Here is a 27,826-nt window from a genome sequence, read left to right as displayed (position 1 = left end):
GGAGTAGTGCAGAAAGGACCCCTTGGGGTCATAGTGAACCACAAGTTAAATATGAGTCAAGAGTGTGACACTGTTGCAAAAACAGCAAATATTCTGGGATGCATTAACAGGAGTGTTGTAAGCAAGACACAAGAAGTAATTCTTCCATCCTACTGTGTGCTGATAAGGCCTCAAATGGAGTATTGTGTCCAGGAAACACTTTCAAGTTACCATATTGGTGCATAAGGAAGAACAAAATTTGGTCTGATGAATCAATGTGAAATTCTAATCTAAAGTACTGCTTCAAAAAGAATATATCAAAAGTAGTTAAACTTTGTACCAATAGCACCCACTCTATGAAGACACCGTCTAAGTCAGCTCTGCAACATTCAGCTAGCACATTTACCAGCTTAAATCACTCTCCCTTAACTTGGAGTATCTATAAAAAGTTGTTAGCACTCCAATGGAAGTATGTAAACAATCAGCATGAAATCCAGAAAGAGACATAGACATTGCAACCTTTTTAGGCTTTGCAATGCTAAGATGCTTAGAAAAATCACAGCAGTCCCCAACTAGGTGGGAAGCTGCCTAAACTAGCCAAAAGGAGATGCCCCAAAAGGGGAAGAGGTGGGGGGGAGGGAGGAGATGCTAAACCCTGGCCATTTGTGACAGGGTGTCCTCACACTTTACCTGAAAGGGTAAAAGGCAGGCCAGAAGGGCCATTTATCCTATTATGCAGCAAGATGGGGGAATTAGACTGTGAGAGAAGACTTAATTAGAAGTTTACCTATACAGAGGGGGAGGGTTGGGGAGGAATGCCTGGGTAGGAAGCAGTCCAGGGAGTAATCCCCAGAATGGACAGAAGCAAGTGCCAGCACAGTGGTGAGTGGAACACTTTGTCACAGGGAGAGGGGTATATCTCTGCTTGCGATACACAGATGAGAACCTTCTGCTAAGAGTCAGGTGGCTTATGCACATCTGGCCTGTTCCCCAAGTCCCCACTCCTGTCCCACTTCTTCATGCCCCTGTTCTACCCCAGGCCACGTTCCCATCCCTTCGCCCAAGTCCCCACCTCTGCCCTGCCTCTTCCCGCCCTCTCCTTTAAATGTGTCCTGTCCTTGCTCCTCCCCCTTCTTCCAAGAGTCTCCTGCACACCATAAAACAGCTGATTGTGGCAAGTGGTAGGTTCCAGGAGGGTGGGGAGAGAGTTAATCGGTGGGGCTACTGGTAGGCAGGAGATGCTAGAGCAGGGGTGGGGAACCTAAGGTCTGGGGGCCAGATGCAGCCCCTGGCTTGCCTGAATCCGACCCCTGAGGCTCGGGGCTCCCTCCAGCTATGGGAAGCCCACGCTGGTGAGGGTTGGTTATTTCTTCTCAATTGTGTGTAGCCTCCGACTGATTTTTCTGTGGGTCAGTGGCCTCAACCTGTTCCCTGCTCCTGTGCTAGAGGGATCAGGGAGCTGGCTGCCGGTGGATGCTACGCATCTGCTAATTTTAGACTGTGGATGCTCCAGCCCTGGGTCACTCATGGAGTCAGTGCCTATGGTTAGTCCACTAGACAGAACACTTGCCTGGAATGTAGGCAACCCATCTCTGTGAGAAGCAGTAGCTATGCTGATAGGTGAAGGCTTCCCATCAACTTAGCACTGTCTATACTTGGGGGTTAGGTCAGTATAACTTTGTATTTTTCTTCACACTTGCATAATGTAGTTATTCTGATGTAAGTTTATAGTGTAGGCATGGCCTAGGGCCTTGATCCAGCAAAGACTAAGGCTACGTCTACACTGGCCCCTTTTCCGGAAGGGGCATGTTAATTTCAGCTATCGTAGTAGGGAAATCCGCGGGGGATTTAAATATCCCCCGCGGCATTTAAATAAAAATGTCCGCCGCTTTTTTCCGGCTTTTAGAAAAGCTGGAAAAGAGCGTCTACACTGGCCCCGATCCTCCGGAAAAAGTGCCCTTCAAAGTAGGAATAAGAGCCTCCGGAAAAGGGCACTTTTTCCGGAGGATCGGGGCCAGTGTAGACGCTCTTTTCCGGCTTTTTTAAAAGCCGGAAAAAAGCGGCGGACATTTTTATTTAAATGCCGCGGGGGATATTTAAATCCCCCGCGGATTTCCCTACTACGATAGCTGAAATTAACATGCCCCTTCCGGAAAAGGGGCCAGTGTAGACGAGCCCTTTAGTGTATAAAGAGAAGCATGTGCATAAATCTTTAGAACTGGCACAATAATCCCCAATCAAGCAAGTCACTTGTGAACTGCTTAATGTTAAGTATATGAGTAGTTTCTTTAGCTTCACCAGATACTGCTTAAAGTTAAGAATATGAGGCCCTGATCACTCTAAGGCTACATTTGCACTGCAATGCTATTTTGGGATACTGGAGTATCCCAAAATATCCCAAAATAGAGTATCTCGAAATAGCTATCCCACATCTTAACGGCCAGCCCGTTATTTCGAGCTCGCTATTCCAGCATCCTTGTAAACCCCATTCCATGAGGAGTAAGGGACATTTCAGAATAGCAGGTCATTTTGAAATTTGGCACTGTGTAGAAAGCACCAAATTACAAAATCAGCTATTTCAAAATCAGATTGAAATAAGATACACAATTTGCATAGATCAAATTGCGTATCTTATTTTTAACTATGGTGCAGTGTAGACGTAGCCTAATTATCAGCTTGAACAGACACTAATGTTTGCATAAATGTCCCAAATGAAGATGAGAGCTTCACATGCATGCAAGGAAGGAAATGGAATAGAAACATGCCTTGTCCAACTAACACTATTCAGACTTTGAATTGTGAATATCAGGATATGTCTACACTACAAAGTTAATTCGAAATAACAGCCGTTAGTTCGAATTAACTTTCATAGGCGCTACACATGTAAACCGCTAGTTCGAACTTAATTCGAACTAGCGGAGCGCTTAATTCGAACTAGGTAAACCTCATTCTACAAGGACTAACGCCTAGTTTGAATTAAGTAGTTCAAATTAAGGGCTGTGTAGCCACTTAATTCGACCTAGTTAGAGGCTAGCCCTTCCCAGCTTGCCCTGGTGGCCACTCTGGGCCAAGCCAGGGAAATTCTTCTGCCCCCCTCCCGGCCCCTTCTCTTTAAACTCTGTTATAGTTCTAGCCTTCACAGCCTCCTGCGGCAAGAAGTTCCACATGTTGACTATTTGCTTTGTGAAGAAGAACTTTCTTTTATTAGTTTGAAGCCTGCTACCCATTCATTTCATCTGGTGTCCTCTAGTCCTTCTATTATGGGAACTAATGAATAACTTTTCTTTATTCACCCTCTCCACACCACTCATGATTTTGTATACCTCTATCATATCTCCCCTCAGTCTTCTCTTTCCTAAGCTGAAAAGTCCTAGTCTCTTTAGCCTCTCTTCATATGGGACCTGTTCCAAACCCCTAATCATTTTAGTTGCCCTTTTCTGAACCCTTTCCAAGGCCAAAACATATTTTTGAGGTGAGGAGACCACATCTGTACACAGTACTGAAGATATGGCGTACCATAGTTTGATACTTCCCCTCCTCCTTCTCCTGGCTTCCACCTTCCAGCTCCCTCCTCCCAGGTTTCCCCCTCCCCTCTTCCACCCTCTCTCTTCCCCTCTTCCACCTCCTCTTCCCAGTCTCCCCAGAGGTTAATCCCCCCCGCCCAAGTTTTATTAAATAAAGAGAGTTTCTATTTTTGAACACGTGTCCTTTATTTTTTACATCAGGAAGGGGGGCTAGGGAGGGGTAAGTGGAAGGAGGTGAGGGAAGAATGGGGCACAAGCCCCCGATGGGGAGGACTGGGGTGGCTCTGTGGGCTCCTCAGGGTGGAAGCTCTCTTGCAGGGCCTCCTGGATCCTGACAGCTCCCCGATTGACCTCTCCCGGATGGCAGCCTGCGGCAAGTGCTGCCGGGCTGACGGCCGAGTGCTGTGATGTGCCGAGTGCAGGCACTCAGGGCACTCCGAGCCAGGACTGCTTTGCTGTCCCTCATCGAGGTAGACAAGCAAGCGGGGAATCCTGAGAACTGTCTGTCTGGGGTGTGGGTTGGGTCCCTTTAAGCACAGCCCTCTGCTAGCCTGAGACAGCAGCTCCACGCTCTAAGTCCTAACCTGAAGCCCTGCCGGCACCTGTTCCGGCCAGCCTTAACTTCGGTTCAGGGTCCATTCAATGTGGACATGCTATTTCGAATTAACAAAAAGCTAATTCGAATTAGTTTTTAGGTATAGATGCACTAATTTGAATTAGCTTAGTTTGAATTAGTGCTGTAGTGTAGACATACCCTCAGTGTTTAAAACAGTCCTCACAGAGAACATCAGACATGCATCTGACGAAGTGGGTCTTTGCCCACGAAAGCTTATGCTCCTACACTTCAGTTAGTCTATAAGGTGCCACAGGACTCCTCGTCGCTTTTGCAGAGAACATTAGGTTACTCATGAGGAATCCAAAGGCTGAAATATGTTTGTATAAAACCCTGGCCAAATTTCACACAATTAACAAGGTCATGTAAATCATGATCTGCTTGTAGGTAACTTGCAAACAGTAAAAAAAAGCCTCCAATAGATTAATAAATGGTCATTGAGGCTAGCTCATCCATTTCTAGCAATTATTTATCATCACTGTATACTAAAATGTTTTCCTTTCATGCTGCAGCTTTTCCAGTTTGCAAAGATTCTTTATCTCTGCCCAATGCACCTCAGCAGTTGTAAGGAAAAATTGAAAGCTTTGCACTATTTTAATATAAAATGGAAAGCTTTTATCTTTAGAAATAGTGTCATAGCAAATGTGTTTTCAGTGTCTCTATGTACCAGAGAATATATAGATATAGATGTAGATATATAGATATATATAAATTCAGTGAACAAATGAATTCAGTTCACTGTTTTATGCAACATTTGTCAATGGTAATTGTTCTTTTCCAGAGTGATTAAGGTAGATTTTGTTGATCACTAGCAACTAAACCAATAAATTATCCTACAGCACAAGATTGATTGGGAAGTTTTCATTATGGTTTAATTGATTGATTCTTGCAGTAGATGTTCACGTAAAGTAAACAGCACCATTAAATAAAGATTTGTCCTCTGCTCACATTTTAAACAATCTGTTTGCTCTTATCCTTTCTCTGGTTAAGAAAAGTATCAGGCAAGAACCGATTGTCACATTAATAGTAATATGGGGACAACCTAAAACCAGTTATTGTGGGGAAATACTACAATAAGCAGGAGGCAGTTTGCCAGGGTTAGCCTCTGGTGGGCCAATAGTGCTTTATATACCAGTGCATCCACGGGTATGGCCTCTTGCAGCTCCTGTTGGTTGTGGATTGCTATTCCCAGTCAATGGGAGCTGCAGGAAGTGGTCTGGGACTACACCACTTCCCACAACTCCCACTGGCCAGAAACAGCAATCCACGGGCAACAGGAGCTGAATATGTGTAGGTAAATAAGGTACTGGCAGCCCACCAGGGGCTAATGTGCGGCCACCGGCCGTTTATTGCCCAGCTTGGCTTACCATGACTGACCATTAAAGATGCATGACGAGTTCCATCATTAGTGTAATTCCATACATTTCATTGAAGCTCCATCCACTTACATGCCTCAATTTGGCTTGCTCTGTTCAGTAGCTTTTTAAATGATACATCTATTATCCTCTCTTCTGATATTGTTTAAAACTGCTTCTTTTTAGTTTGTCCTGAATTTTTTAATTTTACTTTCATTGTGTTAGTTGCTTTCTCTCATCCCTGCCCTTTTAGAGTTTGTCTACACTGCACTGTTACTCAAAATAAGATACGCAATTTGAGCTACACAAATTGCATATCTTATTTTGATGCTATTTTAAAATACCTTATTTTGTCATTTGGCACTGTCTACACAGCACATATTTCAAAATAACCTACTATTCCAAAATGTCCCTTGCTCCTCATAGATAGAGGTTTACATGGATGTTGGAATAGCGAGCTCGAAATAACGGGCTTGCTGTGAATACGCAGGATAGCTATTTTGGGATACTCTGATATCCTGAAATAGCGATGCGGTGTAGAAGTACCCTCAGTTTTGTACTTTACAGATCTTTGTGCCAGCTGGGGAGTAGGCCCCTTTCTGGTATAAATCAGAATATCTTCAGGTATTATGTCTGTTTGAACTTATACCAGCTGTCCACAATTTCATAAAAAGGGATTTGGAGGTGGATCCTAAAGTACAGTTCCCAGCAAACATTTAGGATAATACAAAAAAGGCATTCATTCCTTCTGATAGTCACTGCAATAGCTTTACAGCATATGGGCTGTTCTTGCCAGCTATTTCATGTCATCAGAGTCACAAAGCAGCTGCTGCAGCATATAAGGAGCCAGCTCTAGGTCCAAATTAAATGCCTCACAAGGTTTTCCTCTCTGATATGCACAGAATCCAACATGGCACAGCAGTCTTCAGAAAACCAAAAGCTCAGAGCTAAGGTAGTATGGGTTGGATGAATGGACTGTGAGGTAGATAGAAAGCTGGCTAGATTGTTGGACTTAAAGGGTAGTGATAAATAGCTTGGATGACTAGCTGGCAGTTAGTATCAAGTGGAATGCCCGAAGGGTCAGTACTGGGGCTGGTTTTGTTCAACATCTTTATTAATTACCTGGATGAGGGGATGGATTGACCCCTCAGCAAGTTTGCAGATGACATTAAGCTAGGGGAGAGGTACACACATTGGAGGGCAGGGATAGGATCCAGAGTGACCTAGACATATTGGAAGATTGGGCCAAAAGAAATCTGATGACTTTCAATAAGGACAAGTGCAAAGTCCTGCACTTGGGACGGGAGAATCCCAAGAACAGTTACAGGCTGGGGACTGACTCGCTAATCAGCAGTTCAGCTTCTCATCCACTGTAATTCCCAGATCCTTTTCTGCCAGATATAAGTAAAAAGTGTGATAACAGCATATTAGGGTGCATTAGGAGGAGCATTGCCAGCAGATCTAGAGAAGGGATTATTCCCCTTTATTCAGCACTGGCGAGGCCACTTCTAGAGTATTGCGTCCAATTCTGGGCCCCCTAATAGAAAGGATGTGGACGCATTGGAGAAAGTCCAGCATTGGGCAACAAAAATGATTAAGGAGCTGAAGCACTTGACATATGAGGTGAGGCTGAGGGATTTGGGTTATTTAGTCTGCAGAAGAGAATAATGAGGGGGGATTTCACACAAGCCTTTAACTACCTAAAGAGGCGGTGGGATTCAAAGAGGACGGAGAGAGGCTATTCTCAGTAGTGACAGATGACAGAATGAGGAGCAATGTTCTCATGTCGCAGTGTAGGAGGTCTAGGTTGGATTGTAGAAAAAACGATTTCACTAGGAGGGTGGTGAAGCACTGGAATGGATTACTAGGGAGGTTTTAAGTCCTTCCTTGACAAAGCCCTGGCTGGGATGATTTAGTTGGGATTGGTCCTGCTTTGGGCAGGATGTTGAACTCTATGACTTCCTGGGGTGTCTTCCAACCTTACAATTCTAAGGTGTTGAGAATTATTAAGCCTAATGACTATGGCCCAAATTCTCTGCTGGTGTAGATCAAGGTAGCTCCACTCACTACAATGATCTGGCCTCATATGTACAATTTTGGAAGAAGGTGGTTACAAAGAAGATTGCCAAGTATTCATACAGATCATGGGGAAATGAGTCAGATCGCGCTGCTGTGGGGATGGTGATAATGGATGCCCTATCATCTGGGTTATTAAGGGATAGGAGTTTAGAAAAGATAACAAAAATATAATAGAATGCCAATTGACAATGCTCATTGGCACACACACAGATTTGGCAGCAAGAAACATCTTTTTGGCTCCTGGACTGAAACTGCCTAACCACATTCTGGGGTGCAATGCAGACAAGCAAGGGGTTATTACTACTTGCCTGTAGCCATGGGGACTTAAATGTTCTGCTACTGTGGTATACAGCCTGGACACCAACAGCCAGCAGAAACAGAAGCATTGAATGCTTGTATGGTAAGCAGCTCTAATGCAGCAAATTTGATTTCAGCTTTCTGCCTGTTACACCCCAGTCACACTCTGAACACATCCTGAGTTACACCAGCAAAACGACAACCCCTAGTTCTGAATTTTCCTAACACCACGTGTTCCAAAACATCCAGCCCTTAACACTGGACTTGTCAGATGAATAATAAGTTTTCTTTTAACTGAACTGGTTAACTCCAATTAAAGCAATAAGCTATGCATTCTACCTCTGCAGAGGAACAAACACTGCTGAGGGCTGGTTTAGATAAAAAGTAAAAACAAGTTTGTTAATAAAAGGAGATAAGATGTTAAGTGCTATGAAATAGAATAAATAAAGTTAGAAAGGGTTACAAACACAAGTTAAAATATGATTTCTAATGCTCAGACTTTAACAAGCTATTATCTCTGTTTCTTCTATGGCTGACCACCTCTCTGGTAAGAAGCTCTATTTACCCAAAGACAAAATGCTCAGTTTCTCTGTCGTCATGGGTGAAAGATAAATTGGGGCTCTTTACTTCTCTCTTTCATAGTCCATTAAACCTTTGAAATAGAGTCTTCTGAAGGCTACCTCCTAAAATGAAATACCTTCAAGCTGTGAGAAAGGAGATATGGAGTCAGGTAGAGAAAGAAGTTCTGTGCTGTGATTGCTAATGAGTTCTGATGATACTTGGCTGGAGGCCTAGACTTCTTCTTTGTCATGGACTTCTTCTTTCCCACTCTCCAGACTTCTCTAATAATCACATTTTAATTCCACATTTCCTTCATAGCTGCATGATCGCGTCATAGAAGAATATGAATGATGAGTATGTTACTAGTTTTCCTGTGGTACCTGATGTAGGCCAGGGTTGAAATACTACTTGCTATCAGCCAGCTAAAAGGAGAGAGCTGCCCTGTGGTTGGGTGTGCTCACTCCAATTGTTTAGCTCTGCAAGATAATTATCTGTTAACTGTTGATATGTAAATACAGCTCATGCCAGGAGGGGGAAGGAATCCGAGGTGTGACTATGTAAATCCTGTGGCTGTGAGAGATGGACCCCTAGATATTGAACCCGGCCCTGTTTGCTGCCAGGATCACTGGGTCAGTACCCCTTACAAGCACATGTTGAGTGAGTTGCTATGTGGAAAATAATTGTGTTTTGTATTTGAGGAAATTACTGTTTGTATCATGGCTAATCTGTCAGGTTTGTTGGACCCTGACTCAGAAACCTCTAGATCAGTGCGGCAGCCTCAGCCGATGATTGGGCAAAAGCCCTGGGGCAGACATTGGAAAAGTGTGTGCTATCCCATGCTATGGCAAGCTCCTATTGTAAGTTAAGATTATTTCCCAGGGAAGAGGAGTTTGAACCCTGGCTAGAATACACCACTGAAATGCTAGAGCAGTGGGCGGTGCCAGACAGAGAAAAGTGAAGATGTCTAGTAGAGAGTCTCAGGGGCCCAGCCTTAGATGTGATTCGCACCTTGAAGCTCGCTAACCCCGAGATCAGCATAAAGGACTGCCTAGAGGCCCTCTCCCACACCTTTGGGATCACTGAGGGCCCTGAAGACAGTTACTGTAACTTTCTCGACGCTAAGCAGCACCGGAGAGAGAAGGTCTCGGCCTATATACAGAGGTTGGAGAGGCTGCTACAGAGAGCTGTCATTAGGGAAGCAGTGATTGCCAAGCAGATGAACCAGACCAGACTGGCTCAAATTGTAAGAGGAACTCAGTATTACAGCCCGATTCTACTTCACTCCCACCTCTCCTCCTTCGGCTGGGTGGGATGGCAGCTCCAGGCACTGACTTCTCCATCACCACAGCCTGAGTTTCCTCATCCCTGCAAATCCTTGCTTGGTCAATGACTCTCTGCAACTCAGCAATCTGTTCTGTCAGGACCTGAACTTGTTGAGCAAACTCTCCTCTGGTGTTCACCATCTGTACACTGGCTGTTTGTCGGGGTGCAGTGCTGGCTGGCTCAGGCATCTGGGCCTCCCAAAACTGACTGGCAGCCTGTCTTTCTTCTTCCTCTCTGACCTCCTTTATCAGCTGGGAGTAAGTGGTGGGAGGGGGGGAATGTTCCTGTCGTTCTCTTAGGCTTGACTTGCATGCTGTGCCAACGATCAGCTGAGCCAGCACAGCATTGCAGCCATTTTTATTTTAATGAATCCGGGGATATTTAAATTCCCACTTCATTGACTATGTCGGGTAGGCATGTAGTCTAGACATACCCCAAGAGCCCAGTGCACAGAGGTGGCAGGGCTGCCCAGTAGGACAGTGGGGGCTCACAGGGCAGCAGGGTCAATGAGAGGTGGATCCAGCTGGGAGGGCAGCGGTTGGGCCAGGGCTGGAGGGGGCTGGTGGCAGGGGGTACAGAAATAACCACCCCTGATCCAGCAAAATCCCTCATCCAGGATTGGTCAGGTCCAGAGGGGGTCGGACCAGGGAGGTCCAAAGTGTAGGAGAAGCTGATCTCACAGTTACAGAGGTGAAGGCCTAATAACATACTAAAATATAACAAATTCCTGCATAGACCGGACTTCTAAGTGAAAAATAATCCTTGGCATCTTTTATATGTATAGAACTAACCTGGTGAGGTCTGAGTGTATATCTAAAAGTATATATAATGCAGTGCATCATTGCCACAGTACAAGAGAGTCATGACACACAACTGAACATGTTCATATTTCTTGAAACCACTTTAATCAGGGTCCTAGATGAAGGATTGCACTGAACAAATGAATCCTGGGTGCTGGGAAATTAATCTTTTACAGTGGTTGTGCCTATTGTTAGAATTCATTCAAAGGGGATTTAGGAACCAAAATACCATTCACTTTCATTTAGGTACATAAACATGCAGCTAGGTACCTAAATCCCAACGATTTCAAAGATGTATTGAGAATATTTTCTAAACTCGGTGTGTCATGGCTTATACATGTTTAAAATTGTCCAGAAAGAACTGGGCCATATCCTCACCACAACTCTGTAAGATTATGTTTTCATTTCCCTGGATGTACTTTCTCCTATTTTCAGCAATGAATAGGAAATAAAACTGCTTATTTTGATTTCGTAGGCTTCTCTGTACACTTAAATTATATAAAAGCAGCTGGAATCTGATCACCAGGAATCCTGCTACCCCACTCTTGCAATAAAACAACAGAAATCCTTGACACCTCAGTTCCAATGTGTGACAAATAAATTACAGCTGTGATGATCCTCTTTCCCCAGCAGCAGGAGGGAGGACCTAGAGTCCCCCACAACACACCCTCCCTTTCAAGTATAATTGTACAGCACAGGATGAGTGAGATGAAACACCTTTATGTAATGCAATTATTGTTAGGAGGAAGAGGGGAGGAAAAAGCTCATCTTGAGTGCAATGTTATTTAAGGGAAGAGATTTGTATTCTCAGTCAGGCTATGTCTACACTGGAAAGGTTTGGTGATGAAAGTGCTGTCGACATACAATAGTCGCCAAAAGTGAAAACCAGCCAAACCAGTTTTTCTGCCACCCATTGTAGACATTTCATGGCTACATTGTTAGCACCCTGTAGACAGAAATACAGAAATGAAAACTGATCAAACCTGTTTTTCTGCCTCCCTTTGTTGATATCTCATGACCACATAGTTAGCATCCTGTCAAGAGACAGAGCAAAGCAATATGGGTAAGCATCCCACAGTGCCCTGGCATCACCTTTAGTTACTAAGCACTGTGGGGATGTGCAACATAGCACAAGGCATAGAAAAATGTCCATCAGCCACCTCTTTGCTTCCTAGCTCTCTTTGGGTTTCCAGGTTACTTGAATTGCAATCCTTGCTGAAAACTCCAGCATCTGCTGTGAGAAATCATGAACCCCACAATTCTCTCCCATGTTGTGTTCAATGTGCTTAGTACATCATGCATTGTAGCACAGCTACTTATGCAATTAATAACAAAGCATGAAAACTTGGATGCATTTAACAATGGAGAAAGGGACACCAACGAATTGTCATTGCATTGGGCTATCACAGATTAGCTGTGCACCATAGACCATAGCTAGGAAAACTAGCACTGGGTTTTGGAATTGAATTGTCATGCAGGTGTGGAATGAAGACCAGTGGCTACAGAACTTTCAGATGTGTAAAGCGCCTTCCTGGAGCTGTGTGCTGAGCTGGTCCCCTGAACTGTGACACAAAAACGGAGAATGGGAGCTGGCCACTCCTGATTGCAATTGTTAAGTTGCAAATTAGTTTGGAGTGGGAAAGTCTACCATGGAGGCAGTACTTACATAAGTGCACAGGACAATACATCACATTTTGCTATATAGGGCTGTAACTCTGGGAAATGTAGATGACATAATGGCTGGGTTTGCAAGCATGGGCTTTGCAAACTGTCCAACCATCCCATTGTTCAACCAGAAGAGCGTCTTGAGTAATATCCACCCCCCGATTCCCTGAGAAGATACCATGAGGACCACTACATAATGAGCCAGACACAAGCAAATGGATTTTTCAAGTTCCCAAGGTTTGCAGGTGGAAATGGCACATCTGTTTACATGTCTGCAGAGCAGCAGAGTTCCAAGCACTGGCCAGAGTGGCTAACTGGGCAGTATGGGAAACATGTTGGAGGTCAATAAATTTACCAAAAAACCTTCTGTAGTACACACTATATGACTGTCAACAGTCATGGCAAGGGGAGAGACAAAAGTCTCTGGTGGAGATGGAAGTTTTTTGTTGCCAAAACGGGGCATTTGTCATGACTTTAGTCACATCACAATGTGAACGCTCTCTGGCTGCATCTAGACTGGCAAGTTTTTCCGAAAAAGTAGCTGCTTTTGCGGAAAAACTTGCCAGCTGTCTACACTGGCCGCTTGAATTTCCGCAAGAACACTGACGATCTCATGTAAGAAATCAGTGCCTCTTGCAGAAATACAATGCTGCTCCCGTTCAGGCAAAAGTCCTTTTGCACAAAAGCTTTTGTGCAAAAGGGCCAGTGTAGACAGCTCAGATTTGTTTTGCGCAAAAAAGCCCCGATTTTTTTTTGGCTACATGTTGTGCACTGTAATGAATTTATATGATGGTCTTTTAGCACACTTTCATGATACCCGCAATACATTTCATGTGTTGGAGGCCACTGCAAAAGATCTCACACCGTCCGACTACAATGAGACCATACCATGCAAACGAAGGAGAAATCAATTTTCTGATGAAGTTGGTATGGATAACACTGTTTGAGTGCCAGGGATAAATTTCATATACAGTGCTTTTATCCTATCCTGGATAAACATATTGTTGAGATGGTCAGACAACGAGCAGCGTATGCCACGTTGAATGAAAGGTTCAATTTTCTTGTGGATAGATCAATGTCCAGTGCTGAAGTTGCCTCTAGAGCAAGGGCATTAGTAGATATCTGTCCCTCAAATCTCAGACATGCATTTACTGATGAATTTCTATTGTTCTCACATATGTATGGTATGTAGAGAAGAAATCTGTGGCAGCAATGATCAGTGCACAAATGGCAGACAAGTTGGTAACAAGTTTTCCAATGTCAACATTGCTTTCAGAATGTATCTCGCCATCTTGGGAGCAAACTGTGAAGGGAGTACTCTTTTTCAAAGTTAAACTATATGAAGGACTGTCTTCAGTCTACTATGGGTCAGAAACAACTATCTCCCTTGCACTACTTTCAATTGAGAGTGAGCTTTTGAGAAAAATAACATTTGATTATGTAGTCTGTGATTTTGCTAACAGAAAGAGTCACAAAATAAATATTTAATTGTATGTTATACCTGCATGTTGTTTGTTGACTAAAGATTTAATAACACCTCCATTTAATTGATCTTCAACATTTGCACATGTATTCTAATAAAAATAGCAAATTATTAAGTGTGATTGAGCTGTTTTATTTTCTTATTTTTGAGTCAATCATGATTTTTTTTGGGGCCCTAAATTTTTTGTAGGCTATATGCACTGTGTTTACTGGATAATCTGGCTCTGACCTTAGGCACTTTGGAAAAACTACTGCTGTTCTTTCTTTTCTGGGATAATTTGGGAGCTGAGGGTATGTCTACACTACCCCGCTAGTTCGAACTAGCGGGGTAATGTAGGCATACCGCACTTGCAAATGAAGTCCGGGTTTTGAATTTCCCGGGCTTCATTTGCATAAGCGGGGAGCCACCGTTTTTAAAACCCCGCTGGTTCGAACCCCGTGCTGCGCGGCTACACGGGGCTCGAACTAGGTAGTTCGGACTAGGATTCCTATTCAGAACTACCTAGTTCAAGCCCCGTGTAGCTGCGCTGCACGGGGTTCGAACCAGCGGGGTTTTTAAAATGGCGGCTCCCCGCTTATGCAAATGAAGCCCGGGAAATTCAAATCCTGGGCTTCATTTGCAAGTGCGGTATGCATACATTACCCTCCTAGTTCGAACTAGGGGGGTAGTGTAGACATACCCTTAGAAAGGAAGATCAAGAGGATCTATCTTTCCATTTTACCCGGTGGGTATCTTGCCTAGCCTTAATGTGTGTGAACTTGAATAAAAATGTATCCACCTCCTAGGTTTTATTATATATCCAGCTTTATTGTTGTTAATGAGTCAAAGGGGAACTGGAGAAGCTAATGATGGCCTGCCCCATGCCAGGCCCCTGCAATCCCCAGCGGTGAAATACGATTCCCCCCAGGATCTGTGATTATGTCTACATGGACCAGGCACTCACTGGGGTAGATAAACTCGGGCTAAAAATAGCTTGTGGCCCAAGCTCCACTCCACTCCCATTAGCAGTCTCAATGCTGGGGGTGCTGTAGCCAGAGAGCTGTCCCGCCCCACGTCAGGCTGGATGTGGGGGGGGGGGGAGCGGCACTGGAGCCCAAAGGCTGGGGGTGGAGGGGTGTCTCTTTCTTCCCCCTGGCAAATCAGCCGAGAGGGCGGGGGAGGAGGGCGAGGGGCTGCTTCGCACGCTAGAAGCGCCTCACCATCGCTCCCCGCTCCCTTCTCTCCTCCCCTTCTCTCCGATCCCCGCCCGCGGAGCTGGGACCGGGCGCGTGAGCTGCCGGACTCGCTCCCTGCTTCTCTCCGCCCGCTTTGCCGGGGATGCGCTGAAAGGGGGCAGCTCCCGCGGGGCCTGTGCGACCCACCGCTCGCGTCCCGGCGCTCGCAGGCTCCCCACGGCTGCAGGCTGAAGTCCCGTCCGGCGGTAAGTAGCCTGGGCGGGGCTGCGCTGCCTGTGGCCGGGCTCTGGCTTTCCCCCCGCGGGGGGACCGGCCCAGGGTCCTCCCCGACGGGCGGAGCGGGGCAGGTGCCAGGGAGCTGGCTGAAGCACGGCAGCCGGGGCGCGCCTGGTGGAAGGGTTTCTGATTTGGGGGGGGGGGGGGGAGGAGGGACATATAGATCCAGCCTGCCGACGGACAGGAGGGTGGGTCTGTATGTGCCTATAGGGTCGTGATGTGCCTGTATGGTCCTGGCACCCCGCCCTGCCCTGCCTGAGACCGGGTCTATAGGTGCCTGTATGGTCCTAGCACCCCGCCCTGTCTATGAGACCGGGTCTATAGGTGCCTGTATGGTCCTAGCACCCCGCCCTGTCTATGAGACCGGTTCTATAGGTACCTGTATGGTCTTAGCACCCCGCCCTGTCTATGAGACCGGTTCTATAGGTGCCTGTATGGTCCTAGCACCCCGCCCTGTCTATGAGACCGGTTCTATAGGTGCCTGTATGGTCCTAGCACCCCGCCCTGTCTATGAGACCGGGTCTATAGGTGCCTGTATGGTCCTAGCACCCCGTCCTGCCCTGTCTATGAGACCGGTTCTATAGGTACCTGTATGGTCTTAGCACCCCGCCCTGTCTATGAGACCGGTTCTATAGGTGCCTGTATGGTCCTAGCACCCCGCCCTGTCTATGAGACCGGTTCTATAGGTGCCTGTATGGTCCTAGCACCCCGCCCTGTCTATGAGACCGGTTCTATAGGTGCCTGTATTGTCCTAGCACCCAGCCCTGTCTATGAGACCGGTTCTATAGGTGCCTGTATGGTCCTAGCACCCCGCCCTGTCCATGAGACAGGGTCTATAGGTGCCTGTATGCCTCTGCTACTCTGTCCCGTGTCCGTGACCGGGTCTGTTTGTGTCTCTATGGTCACGGCGCTCTGTCCGGTCGCTCTGGGCGGCGGGGTCCGTACGTGCCGGTGCCCCCAGGAGCAGTCCCGGGCGGGAGCTGCCCGCCCCCCCCCCCCCCCCCCGCTTGGTAGCGGGCAGGCTCAGGAGTGGCGCCGCCCCACCAGCAGGAGCCTCCCCACCCCCAGCAAGCCCCACAGAGCACCTCAAGCGAGGGGGGGGGGGCGGTTCTGGAGCTCCGAGTGCAGCTCCCTGTGCGGGAGACGGGGACGAGGGACTGGAGCCACTATTGTCTGAGCGGGCATTGCCCACGTGCGCAGAGATGTCTCATCCCCGCTCGGCTAATTTCCACTAGGACACTGTGTCCAGGTAGCTGCAGCCTTCTGGAGCAGGGCGGGACTCCTAAAACGGATTTGGAGCTTTCCCCTGCGGCTGAGGGTAGGTGTCAAGTGGATCCAGCCTCACCCTCGTAGCTCCAGAGAGATTGTGTGACGGCAGAAGGCTCGATCTCATGCATTTCACCCGAGATTCCTATTTAAAGCAGTGTGAAAGCTGTTCCCTTTCTGTGGGAGGGTGACAGATTTTGCAGTGTGTGCTAATGAGACAAATCTCGCTCCTGTTTATTTCCACATTTAAATGATCACAAGTAGGTAGTGGTTGCTGCCGCCCAGATGTTTGGCACCCAGTCAAAGGGTATGTCTACACTACAGCATTATTTTGAAATATCTACTTTCAAAATAGTTCATTCGAAATAGCTTATTTCGAAAGAACGCGTCTACACACAAAATGCAGGTCGCAATAGTGTTTTTCTATTTTGAAATAGCGCGTCCACACTGAGTGGTCGTTGAATCGCATTTAAGGCTGGTTGGAACCAGTTCTGGCAGGGCATCAGGTCAGAAGTTGCCTTGTGGCCAGAGCGGCCAGCAGGGCACCCTGGGAAGGGCTGGAGGTCCCCTTTTTTTCGAAATAAGCCTCTACACAGCGCTTATTTTTGAAATAGTAGTTTCAAAATTGGCACTATTCTTCGTGGAATGAGGGTTAACAATTTTGAAATAAGCCCTCTGCTATTTCAAATTAATTTCGCAGTAACGGAATGGCTCTGTAGATGCTAGGATAGTTATTTCGAAATAACGGCCGTTATTTTGAAATAACTTTGCTGTGTAGACATACCCTTAGTCAGCAGCATCAGAGGAATAAAGGAAGTGGTACAGGTACCAACAGAATTCTTATTCTATAGGTGGAGAAATAAAAGATCACCAAGAGTTAATTTGTTAAAGGAGCATTGCCTTTTTAAGGACTTAAATGAAGTTCCTAGTCCCACATCTGCCCCTGAAATCACCTACTAGTGATTGTGGCGTTACAATAATATTTCCCTTTAAAAAAGTATAAATGAGTTTTCCATCTCCACTGCTGCCAGAAATACCGCCACAAATAATAGGGTAAACTGTCTATACAAAGGAAAAAGAGAAACTGACTGTGGCAAAATGCTGTCAGATGCACTAAGCAAGTATATAGGGTACAAAGATTTTTTTCTTTAATCTTTTCCTGTTAATAGCTTCACAGATTCTAAGGCTGGAGGGGACCACTATGAATATAGGTGGATAATATAGCTATAACAGGGTTTATAATAGAGACTACTACAATAGTAGATAAGCAATTTTCAGATAAATGAGTGGTATTTTTATTTGTTTTTAAGTTGCTGGTGCATTTTGAACTAGATTCGTGGCTCTGAGTGAAAACATGTAGACCATCCAACTAAAGGGTTAAATCCTTTTGTCTGTAGAACAAAACTCACATTCATGTCTGTGGGAATTGTGTCTCATTCAAGAATAAAAGGATCTAGAAAAGACACATTATGTGCACCTCCCTGTCAGAAACGGACTGAGGTGTCTTCATTTATATGGCTTAAAAAAAAAAGTCGAAACTTGTCCTACTTGGGTTTTGAGAGTAGTGCATAAACCTGATGTGTGTCTGTGTGTCTATACCAGGGGTAGGCAATAATTTTTGAAGGGGAGCCATTTAAAATTTTTTCGAAGTTGTCATGGGCTGCCCTGGAATGGATGGGGCCTCGGGTGGAACACGCAGGGCCTTGGTTAGAAGGGATAAGGCCTTTGAATAGCAGGAGTCGAAAGGGCTCACACCTCCCCTGCATCTCCCAGGCAATGTGTTAGCGAGGGGTGAGCTGTGAGCCCTTTCAACTTCTGCTCTTTGCTTAGCAGCCACTCGGAAGGCACAAGCCCCTTAAATAGAAGTAGTTGAAAGGGCTCGCAGCTCCTGGGCCCCAAGGCTAATATGTTGCCTGGGAGGCACGAGCCCTTTCAAATGCATCTATTTAAAGGGCTTGCGCTACCAGCGGGGCCAGGAGCTGAGAGCCCTTTCAACTGCTACTTTTTAAAGGGCTTTCAGGGAAGACATGCTAACAGGCTCTTGCCCAGCCCTGGTCTATAGCACTGTTAAACCTGTTTGTGCAGCAGCATATGAGAAAACTGAAAATATTAAGGTCCGTTCAGAGAATTTCACTGGTTGTTGTATCCACTTGTTAAACCACTTTTTATTCTGCATGAAATATTGAACACTTCTATGGATACAGATATCTATGTGTGTAGATAGATAATGTGTGCATACAGCTGATTGACAGATACAATCTTTTTATAAGTAAGGTTCCAACCAGAGTTTGAACAGTCTATCCTTCTGAAAAATGTTTTTTTATTCAAAAGTGTGTCTTGTTTTTTCCTAGTGCTGTGTAAAGAAAATCGTTAGCCATGGATGTATTCATGAAAGGGCTTTCCAAGGCTAAAGAGGGAGTTGTGGCAGCAGCAGAAAAAACCAAACAGGGTATGGCAGAAGCAGCAGGAAAGACGAAAGAGGGAGTTCTCTATGTAGGTAGGTGGGTAATAGAAAACAAATTGCTATTAATGTGTTTGCTTCCCCAGAGATACCTTGTTATAAGTATAGAGTAATTCAATAATAAAGCTACGGTAATGGAAATGTGATCAGAACTGAGTCCTTAGTCTTGAAGTAAAACCTCTGTAAAGATGGGTAATGATTCTTGCTAAATCCATTGGTATGTCATTGCATTATGACAGCCTCATATTATTTTAACACAGTGCTGAAGGCATAGGTAGCACCTTACTGTAGGAGACCTCTGTGCCATACTTCGCACTCTACTATAGGAGATGTGCCAAAAAGATAACTGGCTCACTGTCCAAGAGCCCTAACAGTTTAAAGGCACACAGGTATACAAGGACAGAGTGACAGATGGTTTTATGTAACCAGAATGCTACTGAATACATGGATTTTAAGGAGTTTTATTTTTAAGAAAAAAATCAGTTACTTTGGCAATTTATCCAACCCTATCCTTCCTCGCTGTATAAAGCAAAGAGGATTCAGTAATAGGGAGGGAATATAATGAGTTGTTTTACATGATTTAAAATAAAGATTCCCTATATTCAGCATTCTGTGTACAACAGACCTGGACAAATAGGGTTGCCAGGTGTCCAGCCCGGTATTTGCATCTTCTGTCCGGTAAAAGAATTCCAAAACTACGGGACATTTAAAATGTCTGGTATTTTCTGTTTTTCCGACGGAAGCCACGTGGTGCAGCTCGCGCTGGTTGGGGTGGTGAGACGGGGGAGCATAACTGCATTTCGGCCCTGGGTTTTTTTCTGCCTTTTTTTTTTTTTGCCTTTTTTTTTTTCTCAAAAACTTTTCCTGTCTTTTTTTTTTCTTTCTTTCTCAACAGAATTTTTCCCCCAGCCTTTTTTTTGGGGGGAGGGTTTGGTATTTTTTGTGAAACCATCTAGCAACCCTATGGACAAAATGCGGCCTGTGGATCGAATCTGGCCCATCACGACACTGGATCCTGCCTGTGGATGCTGCGGAGAGCCCCAGGAAGGCTCCCCACATGGCTAGCCCCAACCACATGCTGCTCAGAAATGTGGCTGTGGGGCAGGTTTTCTTTAAAAACTGAGTCCAGAAGGGAGGGGAGAAGCTTTATAAGCTGCTCTGCCCCTAGCACAATCCCATTGGTCAGTTTCTGACCAGAAACTGGCCAATGGGAGCTGCCTGTTTCAATAACAGGCAGCCGTGAAGTACAAGGGTCTCCAGAGAATGTGGCTGCAGCCTGTGTAGGGGCAGGGCAAGCTGGGAGACTGATTCAGGAACTGCTGCTGGCTGGTAAGTTTCTTGGCGGAGCCTACCTCTGGCACCCCAGTCCCTCCCTTCTCCAACCCTCTGCCTCCTACTCCACATACCCAAATCACCTGCCCCAGATCATAGTCCCCTTCTGCCCTAGCTCACAACACAAATCTCTGCATTCCCTTGTGTACCCCAATTTCCTGCCGTAGGTCACAATCCTTCCCCCTCCAACGCAGTCCAGTGCCCCAGGTCACAACTGCCTCCTTCATCCAAACTCCTTCCCTTACCCCAAGCTCCCTTCTGCACCTAACCTCCATCCCAGACCCCACATCTCCTCCATTAATATCATAGAAGAATGCAGCCCTCGACTACTTTCCAAATTCTTGGAGTAGCCCTGCATAAAAAATTATTGCCCACCCCAGTGTAAAAGCTTTTCATTCCCTCACCTCCCTTGACTGAGTTTCCTCTAATGGATACTTGTTACATTGTTGGCCCCAGCATCTTCCTTCCATGGATCATGAAGGAATGACCACAATAACCTTGTGTGGTAGGGAAATATTATGTTCCCATCTGTCGTGTCACAAGAACGCCTCATCCCGAGGCAGCGTGGCCCAGCAGCCACGGTCTATAACTCAACCCTATGGTTCAGGGAAGCACAGCCTAATGGCTAGAGTTACAAGGGGTTTGAGGCAGCAGCCCTACTCCAGCAGACCCCAACCCAGGGCCCTATCATTGGAGAAGTGACCCTCCATTCGCTTAGCGCGGAATCCTACCACAACACACTGAGCGCGCCTGGGTTGGATACACGACTCATGCACCCTCCCTGGGTTACTTCCTACCAGTTCTGGTGTTGGGGTGATCCCCTCAGTTTCAGGGTTGCCAGGCTTCACAGTGCCAGTCTCCTTCTACAGTTCCATTGGGTCTGGAGACTCAAAACAGTCTTCCGGGTCTCCGGCTCCCATTGTCTGGGTTTCTGGCTGGTCCACCTCTGGAGCTCCTTTAGAAGGTCCTTCCTCTCCAGCATCCAGCCCAGATTGAGCTGAGCTGCTCCCTTTCATATTGCTCCAGGCCTTGGAGCATGCCCAGTGTGGCTGAGGGGGGGTGGGACTTCCTCTACCCACAGGGCATTAAGCCCTCCTGGCCCAATGTGGGGTATATACACCACATCATATCATCTTACAAACCGGAAAACTGGGACAAGGAACTTGCCCATGTCACCCAGGGAGCCAGTGCAGAGCTAGGAATAGAATTAATGTCTCAAAGGGTATGTCTACACTTGCAGCCTATTTTGGAATAGGGCTGCAAATGTAGGCATTCGGAATTACAAATCAAGCCCAGGATTTAAATATCCCGTGCTTGATTTGCATCTTCCCGGCCGGACACCTTTTTTTTTTTTTTTTTTTTTTAATTTACAAGCCTGGAATAACTGCCCTATTTCAAACTACCTGTTTTTCCTCCTGCTATTTCCTCCTTCTGTTTCCTTCTAAGTTAAATTAGATCATGCTTAAAGACGAAAAAATAATATAGTCTTTTCAGTATGTTCTTTCTGTTTTTTCATGGTTTAATAGGTAAATGCTGGTACAGATGCTGTGTACACTTAGGGAGATGTGCACAGCTTTCCGACTGGAATATGGTTGAAAACTGAAATAATTGCCTGGATATGGAAATATTGGGGTTACCACACATTCCCTTTTTTGTTTTGTTTTTCTGAATCCTAATACCCTAACAGGTTAGTGTTAGTTTGTAACAAATTATTTCTGCTCTGCATATATTGGACTACACATTGTGTAGCCTACCTTGAACATTCTTTTCTAGTTAAGTCATAGAAAATTCCATTCCCTGGTTAACAAAAAAGCAGCAATTTTGAAAGCTAAATTTAAAATGAGTATATGTTTCAATGTATCTAGGCACTTTTGCATGATTATCAGAATATCTTCCACTATTTCATTGTCTGTTATTGGTTTTCAGAGTTTTTGCTTGTAGATCACAAAAGCACTTCCATGAGTTCTCTTTATTAGATATGCTCATAAAGCATGTGCTGAGTTAATCTGCATGCCTTTTCCATTTGCTGTGATACTAGGAATGCTAGAACCCAAACCTGCTTCCAATGAAGTCAATGGCAAAATTACCATTGTCTTCAGTGTGCTTAGATTGTGAGCTGTTGGGATAGGATCTGTATACTAATAATTAATCATAGTGCAGGAGTGATCCCACACTAAACTGATTTCTTTCATAAAAGAAACAAACATATATGTAGTTTCATTACAATGGGAAAATGGCTACTAAGTAAAAGATCCATTCTCCTTCAACCAGGGGTAATGACAGCTAAGTGTATTGCTGCAGGAAGTTTATCTTCCCTAGCTGGAATTGTAGTTCAAAATGATCCTAGGTTAAGTTCTCCTTCATGTCCTCATGTGAAAAGGGAAGCCAGGTATTCCTCTCTTTTAACCCCACCCTCCCACAGTGGTAACTTCTCTTTTTTCCTGCTCTGCCAGAGCAGAGGAAGAAGATGATAAAATTCCTAAAGGATTAGTAGAATGGAACTCATTTACAATGAAGTGAAATGCATTGAAGCAGTTGAGGATTTTCACTCCACACTGCTGTACGTGGCATTGCAACTAAAACTGAATGCATTACAAATGAGTTCTGCAGTGCTATTAGTTGATACCATCCTGAAAAGACCCTTTTGGGACTAGAATTGAGAAGATCTTGATAGTAATCTCAGTAGTCATCTTGTCAGTGACTCTTTGCCATCAGTTTTTGGGGAGAAATTACAGAGAAGCGAGTCTTTCTGTGCAAATTACTGCTGCCTATTATTCAAAGTATAGATTTTTTAAAATCTAGTGCAAAAAAGGGTGGCAAGAGACTCTCACATAAAAACAGCCATTATCTAGAAAACCATGAAATAATTGTAATGGTTTAATCTTCCAGTCAACAAAGGAACATTTCTATCTGTGGGCAAGTAAGCTATAGAAGACTTGAGAAAGTTTGGGTTTCATTCTATTTATTTTAATCCTGAATGCCATTCTCCTGACCCAGGGTATCTTCTTTCTTAATACCTGATCCAATTACTATTCAGTCTCTGGAAAGTCTTTTGGATGGGTTTTGGATTAAACCCCAAATTAGCTTCTTTCTTACACTCTGCCAGAATCTTAGCTTGTGTGCATCAGCATGGTGAAATCAATGGAGCTACATTAATTCACACCAACTGACAATCAATTCTTCATAGTTAATATATAAGATACAAAGAATAATGTTCATTTGTGGTTTTTAAGAGAAAGGGACTGGAACCCAGCAATCAACCCTGAATTTTGGTTTCTGCTCTGCCACTGACTTGCTTTGTGGTCTGTGCAAGTCACACAGGCTACGTCTAGACTGCAAACTTCTTTTGAAAGAATGTTTTTTCAGAAGAGAGAGTCCACACACAAAAGCACACGAAAAAAGCTATCTGCTTTTCGAAAGAGAGCATCAGAATCATAGAATCATAGAGCTGGAAGGTCATCAAGGAGGTCATCAAGTCCAGCCCCCTGCCCAAGGCAGGACCAATCCCAACTAAGTCAACCCAGGGCTTTGTCAAGCCGAGATTTAAACATCTCTAGGGACGGAGATTCCACCACCTCCTTAGGAAACCCATTCCAGTGCTTATTGGACACTCTCTCACATAAAAGGCCACCTGGAACCACTTCAGCCAGGACTTTAGGTCACCAGTTGCTTCTGAGTGCTAGTGCCAGAGCCTAGCAGAGAAACGCTCTTAAAGGAACCCTGTTTTTCCGACAAAACTCTGTAGTGTAGACATACCTTCAGGCCTGATCAAAGTTGAGTGTCATATTGTCTCCATTAGGCTTAGCATTTATGAGCTTATGGATTTTAAAATGGATGACTTAACTGTATTTATCATTATGCCAATTTCATTTAAGTAAGTCAGGGCTAGATTCTGATACCCTTATGCACATTTAATTTCAGGTAGATTGTTTAAGTGGGGTGGTACTATACAATGCAAGAAAGGACATTTTAATCTGCCTCTGAGTTTAATGCTGATGCTCTGAGTCAAGGACCGCAGTTTGCTATCTTGGCCTCAGGAAAAGGGGATGGGACTTGTCAGGACATAGTGTGTAGCAGAGTGAAGCTTTGCTGTTCCTTTTTCTCTTCTGGGGTGTAATCTTAGTATAGGACAAAGTACCCTCCCAGCCCCCCACAGCTTTAACTTGCACTGGGCCTGTGTAGCTTAGTATCAGGTTGTTGGGATCCTCTCCATCCACTCCCCCTCTCCACTGCACCCAGACTCTGGTGTTTGTATTTATGTAGATTTGATCTCACCTACAGCAGGTACTACAATACTGTCCGTTCCCCAAACTGTTTATATCTTAGAAATGCCTCTGCTGCAGCCTTCTCTCAAGGCATATGTTGTTTTTCTCTGTCAGTAGAGATAGCAAAGATATTTCAGGTCTGTCGTTGGAATAATGAGCAGACTAATCCCTGCTAAGGTCCTTGGGGAAACAGTACTCTGTGAGAGCACTCAGAAGCAGAACAATAATCTCTCTCTCCAATTGGGTCAAGGTTCCCTTTTCCCAACCAGCTGTTGCTGAAAGTGGTGCATGTGCTACTGCAGAAAGCATGTGCTGCCTTAGCCAGCTCTATGTCTGAATGAGGCTCCAATTCATTGAAGTGCTCAGAATGCTCAGCACCTCTAAAGAAGTGCTCAGAAATGAGCGGTGTGCAGGATTGGGCCTCACAGTCAACACACAAAATAACTACTGAAGTTTAATAGTGTTGACAAATACTAGTGAAATGGGAAAGAAGGGTGGTACTGGTGTCTCTTTGGAGGGGGGAGGGGGGTTCACACGAAGGTCCAAATTCTGGCTGGTGGCTGAAAACAGAAGGAACATCCACCCCTTCCTCCTGTGTGGTCTCATGAACAGTGTATTCAGGAGAAGTAGTGTGCATGCGTGTCAGTGTTCTGCTTGCATGTGTCATCTATGCAGAAAGCTTATTGCTGAGACAGAATGTACAAGCAGGCCATGTTTCTTGACTACTAGTTAGTACCCTGAATCACCACTCCATGACTCCTGTCATGCAGGACATGCGAAGCAGCTTTTCTATGAAGTTTTGGAGTGGCCAGTAAAGAGAGCCATTTTCCATCCTATGCTCCCACTCCCGACAAGAGGAGAAGGCTGCAGCTGCCTTGGGGCCCCAGACCCTTTAAATCTGTGCCTGAGTCCCGTGCAGCACGATCCAGGCAGCTCTGAGGGCCTGGTCTGGACCAGGGGTTGGCAACCTTTTCAAATCAAAGAGCCAAACTACATCAAAATTCAAAACAAGTGGTCAAGAGCCAATAAGAATGCCCACTTGCATGATGGAAAATATACAACTTAATATAATTGATACTAGTAATAGCATAAATAGATATTAGTAATAGCATAAATGAAACGTACTCACAGACTAATGGGACTTCTGCTCCTGCATCTTTTCACACATTTCTTTGAAGTTTACATCATAACTGATCAAATCCAGCTTCATGCAAGTATTCAGGCTGTCTTCTGTCAATCTTACGGTGGAGTCTGGGGATGTTGGGGTGCAAGAGGTTTGATTGGGGTGTATGAGGGGCTTAGGGCAGGGGGTTTGGGTGTATGATGGGCTCAGGGTTGGGGAGGGGGGAGAAAGCTGAGCAGGAGTGTTATGATGCTGTGGCCAGATGGGGGCTGGGTCCCAAATGGGGGCTTGTTGTCCAGGTTTCTTTTTTAAATAAAGTAAAATATTATGTCCAACACAAAAGTTTCAACATTGTCTTTATTTATGGCAGGGGTGGTGGACCTTTTTTTGGGTCAGGGGCCACTGTCCCACAGAAAAATCAGAGAAGAAAACAAACAGAACCCCCCCCCACACACACACAAACCCCTTCAAAACACTCCAGCCCTCTCTCATGTGGCCCCCAACTGAGACACTTCACTCCCCTGGCATTCCAACACCATGGGTGGCAGGGATGAGGGCAAAGGGGACTGAGGTTCAAGGCCTCTGGCCAGACTAACTATTCTGGAGTTCCAGGATTAGTGGATTTTGTGCCCCCCCTAAGCTCTGGGGTGGGACCAAACATGAGGGGTCCAGTGTGTGGGACAGAGCTGCCAGTGAATAGGGTAGGGAAGGCGATGCAGAATCTAGGAGGGAGGTAGGGTGCAGGAGCAAGCTGGGGGTAGATGTCTGGCCAGGGGGGAGGTTGCAGGAGCAGGATGCTGGTGGGTGTCTGTCCAGGGGGCAGGAGCAGGGTTCTGATGGATGTCTGGCCGAGGGGGCAGGAACAAGGTGCTGGTGGGTGTCTGTCCAGGGGGCGGGAATGAGGTGTGAGTGGGTGTCTGACCAGTGGGGAGGGGACAGGAGCAGGGTGCTGGTGGGTGTCTGGCCAAGGGAGAGGGGGCAGGAGCAGCTTGGCCAGTACCTGCTCGTCTCCTGGGATGAATATCTCTTGGACAGGATCTGTAGGCAGGGCATGTGCCACTCATTTAGGAAATCCAGCTGCTCCTCATCCCGAAAGTCCGGATCCTCTGCCGCCATCTTAGCTGCACCTCCCACCCACTCTTGCATGTTCAATATACAGCACCACCACATCCAGTGCAGCCGGGTGCACTTTGTGTGGTGATCATCAGGCACGGGAGACTGTTCAGCTCCCGTTTCCTGCCTCCCTGGAGTATGGGGAAAGTATGGTGGATAAGGAACCACACGTGTTGCTGTGGGTAGGGGAGGGGAGGAGCAGTGTGCATGCACTTTCCCACAAGCTGAATCTGGTGGAGAGCCTCAAGGCTTTCCCCTCCCCCTGCAGGAAGCTGGCACTGACTCTAATCTTGTTGGGGGAGCAAGGCTGGATCACCAGCCCAGGATCCCTGTTGCGGGGGGAAGGGGAGAATGAAGGTAGGGCTGAGCTCAAGCCGCAAGCCATATTTGGCTCTTAAGTGAGCTTTATATGGCTCGTGAGCCACACGTTGTCGACCCCTGGTCTGTTCGGTGCTGAGAGCTGGTTATCCTTGCCTCCCCCTCCTTCCACTTGAGGCTTCATGCCTTCCATGGAGCCAAGCACTCCCACATATGTATATTTCGTTCTGGAGATATCTGTGATGGAGAATTCTTCTGTGAGGGTTTTTTGATGCTTTACTCCATCTCGTCCCACCCCAATTGAACAGTAAGTCACTTGAAGGATTTAGCCCATCACTAGGGATCAATCCAGCAAGGGAATTGAGCACTCTGACTCCAATCCAGCAAAGCACTTAATCTCATGCTCAATTGTAAGCATGTGTCCTATTGTCTGATGGAATCCAATGAAGTGCTTTGTAGGCTCTTTCTACAAAACAGTGGAATTACATTTGTGCTTAAAATGAAATGTGTTTTGCTGAATTGAGACTAGAGCATTTATGACCATGTGGAACTGAGCGCTGGTGGTGTAAGATTAATCCTTACACACTGAAAAGACTTCTGCTTTGTTTTTAGTCACAGAGCTCAGAAACCTTGCAATGATTGACATTTGCTGTAGAGGAAAACAATCTGGTGTTTCTCCTGGTATAATTGAATGACTATCAAGAAGAGAGGACACTATTTCTTCACCCTGTGTTCTAATCCTTGGCTATTTACCTGACTTTCAGACAGAGAAACTATCTTCTTCAAAGTGCCCAGAGCAAGTCTGGCATCTTCATTTT

At 45.6% G+C, this 27,826-nt stretch overlaps 1 protein-coding gene across 2 annotated transcripts in view; it reads left to right on the top strand.

Moving 5' to 3' along the window:
- Window positions 1-14,822: 14,822 nt before the first annotated feature.
- SNCA (synuclein alpha) overlaps window positions 14,823-27,826 on the top strand; it is a 111,450-nt gene continuing 98,446 nt past the window's right edge. Inside the window, exons 1-2 of one of the 2 annotated variants that reach the window (XM_075929594.1) lie at window positions 14,823-15,099; window positions 18,748-18,893. In XM_075929594.1, the coding sequence (XP_075785709.1) occupies window positions 18,773-18,893 (121 nt within the window). In that variant the 5' untranslated portion in view covers window positions 14,823-15,099; window positions 18,748-18,772. The remainder of the gene's footprint in view (window positions 15,100-18,747; window positions 18,894-27,826) is intronic. The other variant, XM_075929593.1, reaches the window with a different exon arrangement.

Source organism: Pelodiscus sinensis, chromosome 5, assembly GCF_049634645.1.
Source record: "Pelodiscus sinensis isolate JC-2024 chromosome 5, ASM4963464v1, whole genome shotgun sequence".
NCBI lineage: Eukaryota > Metazoa > Chordata > Testudines > Trionychidae > Pelodiscus > Pelodiscus sinensis.
Note: the sequence above shows the minus strand (reverse complement) of the source record. Positions and strands in the feature narration are given on the sequence as shown.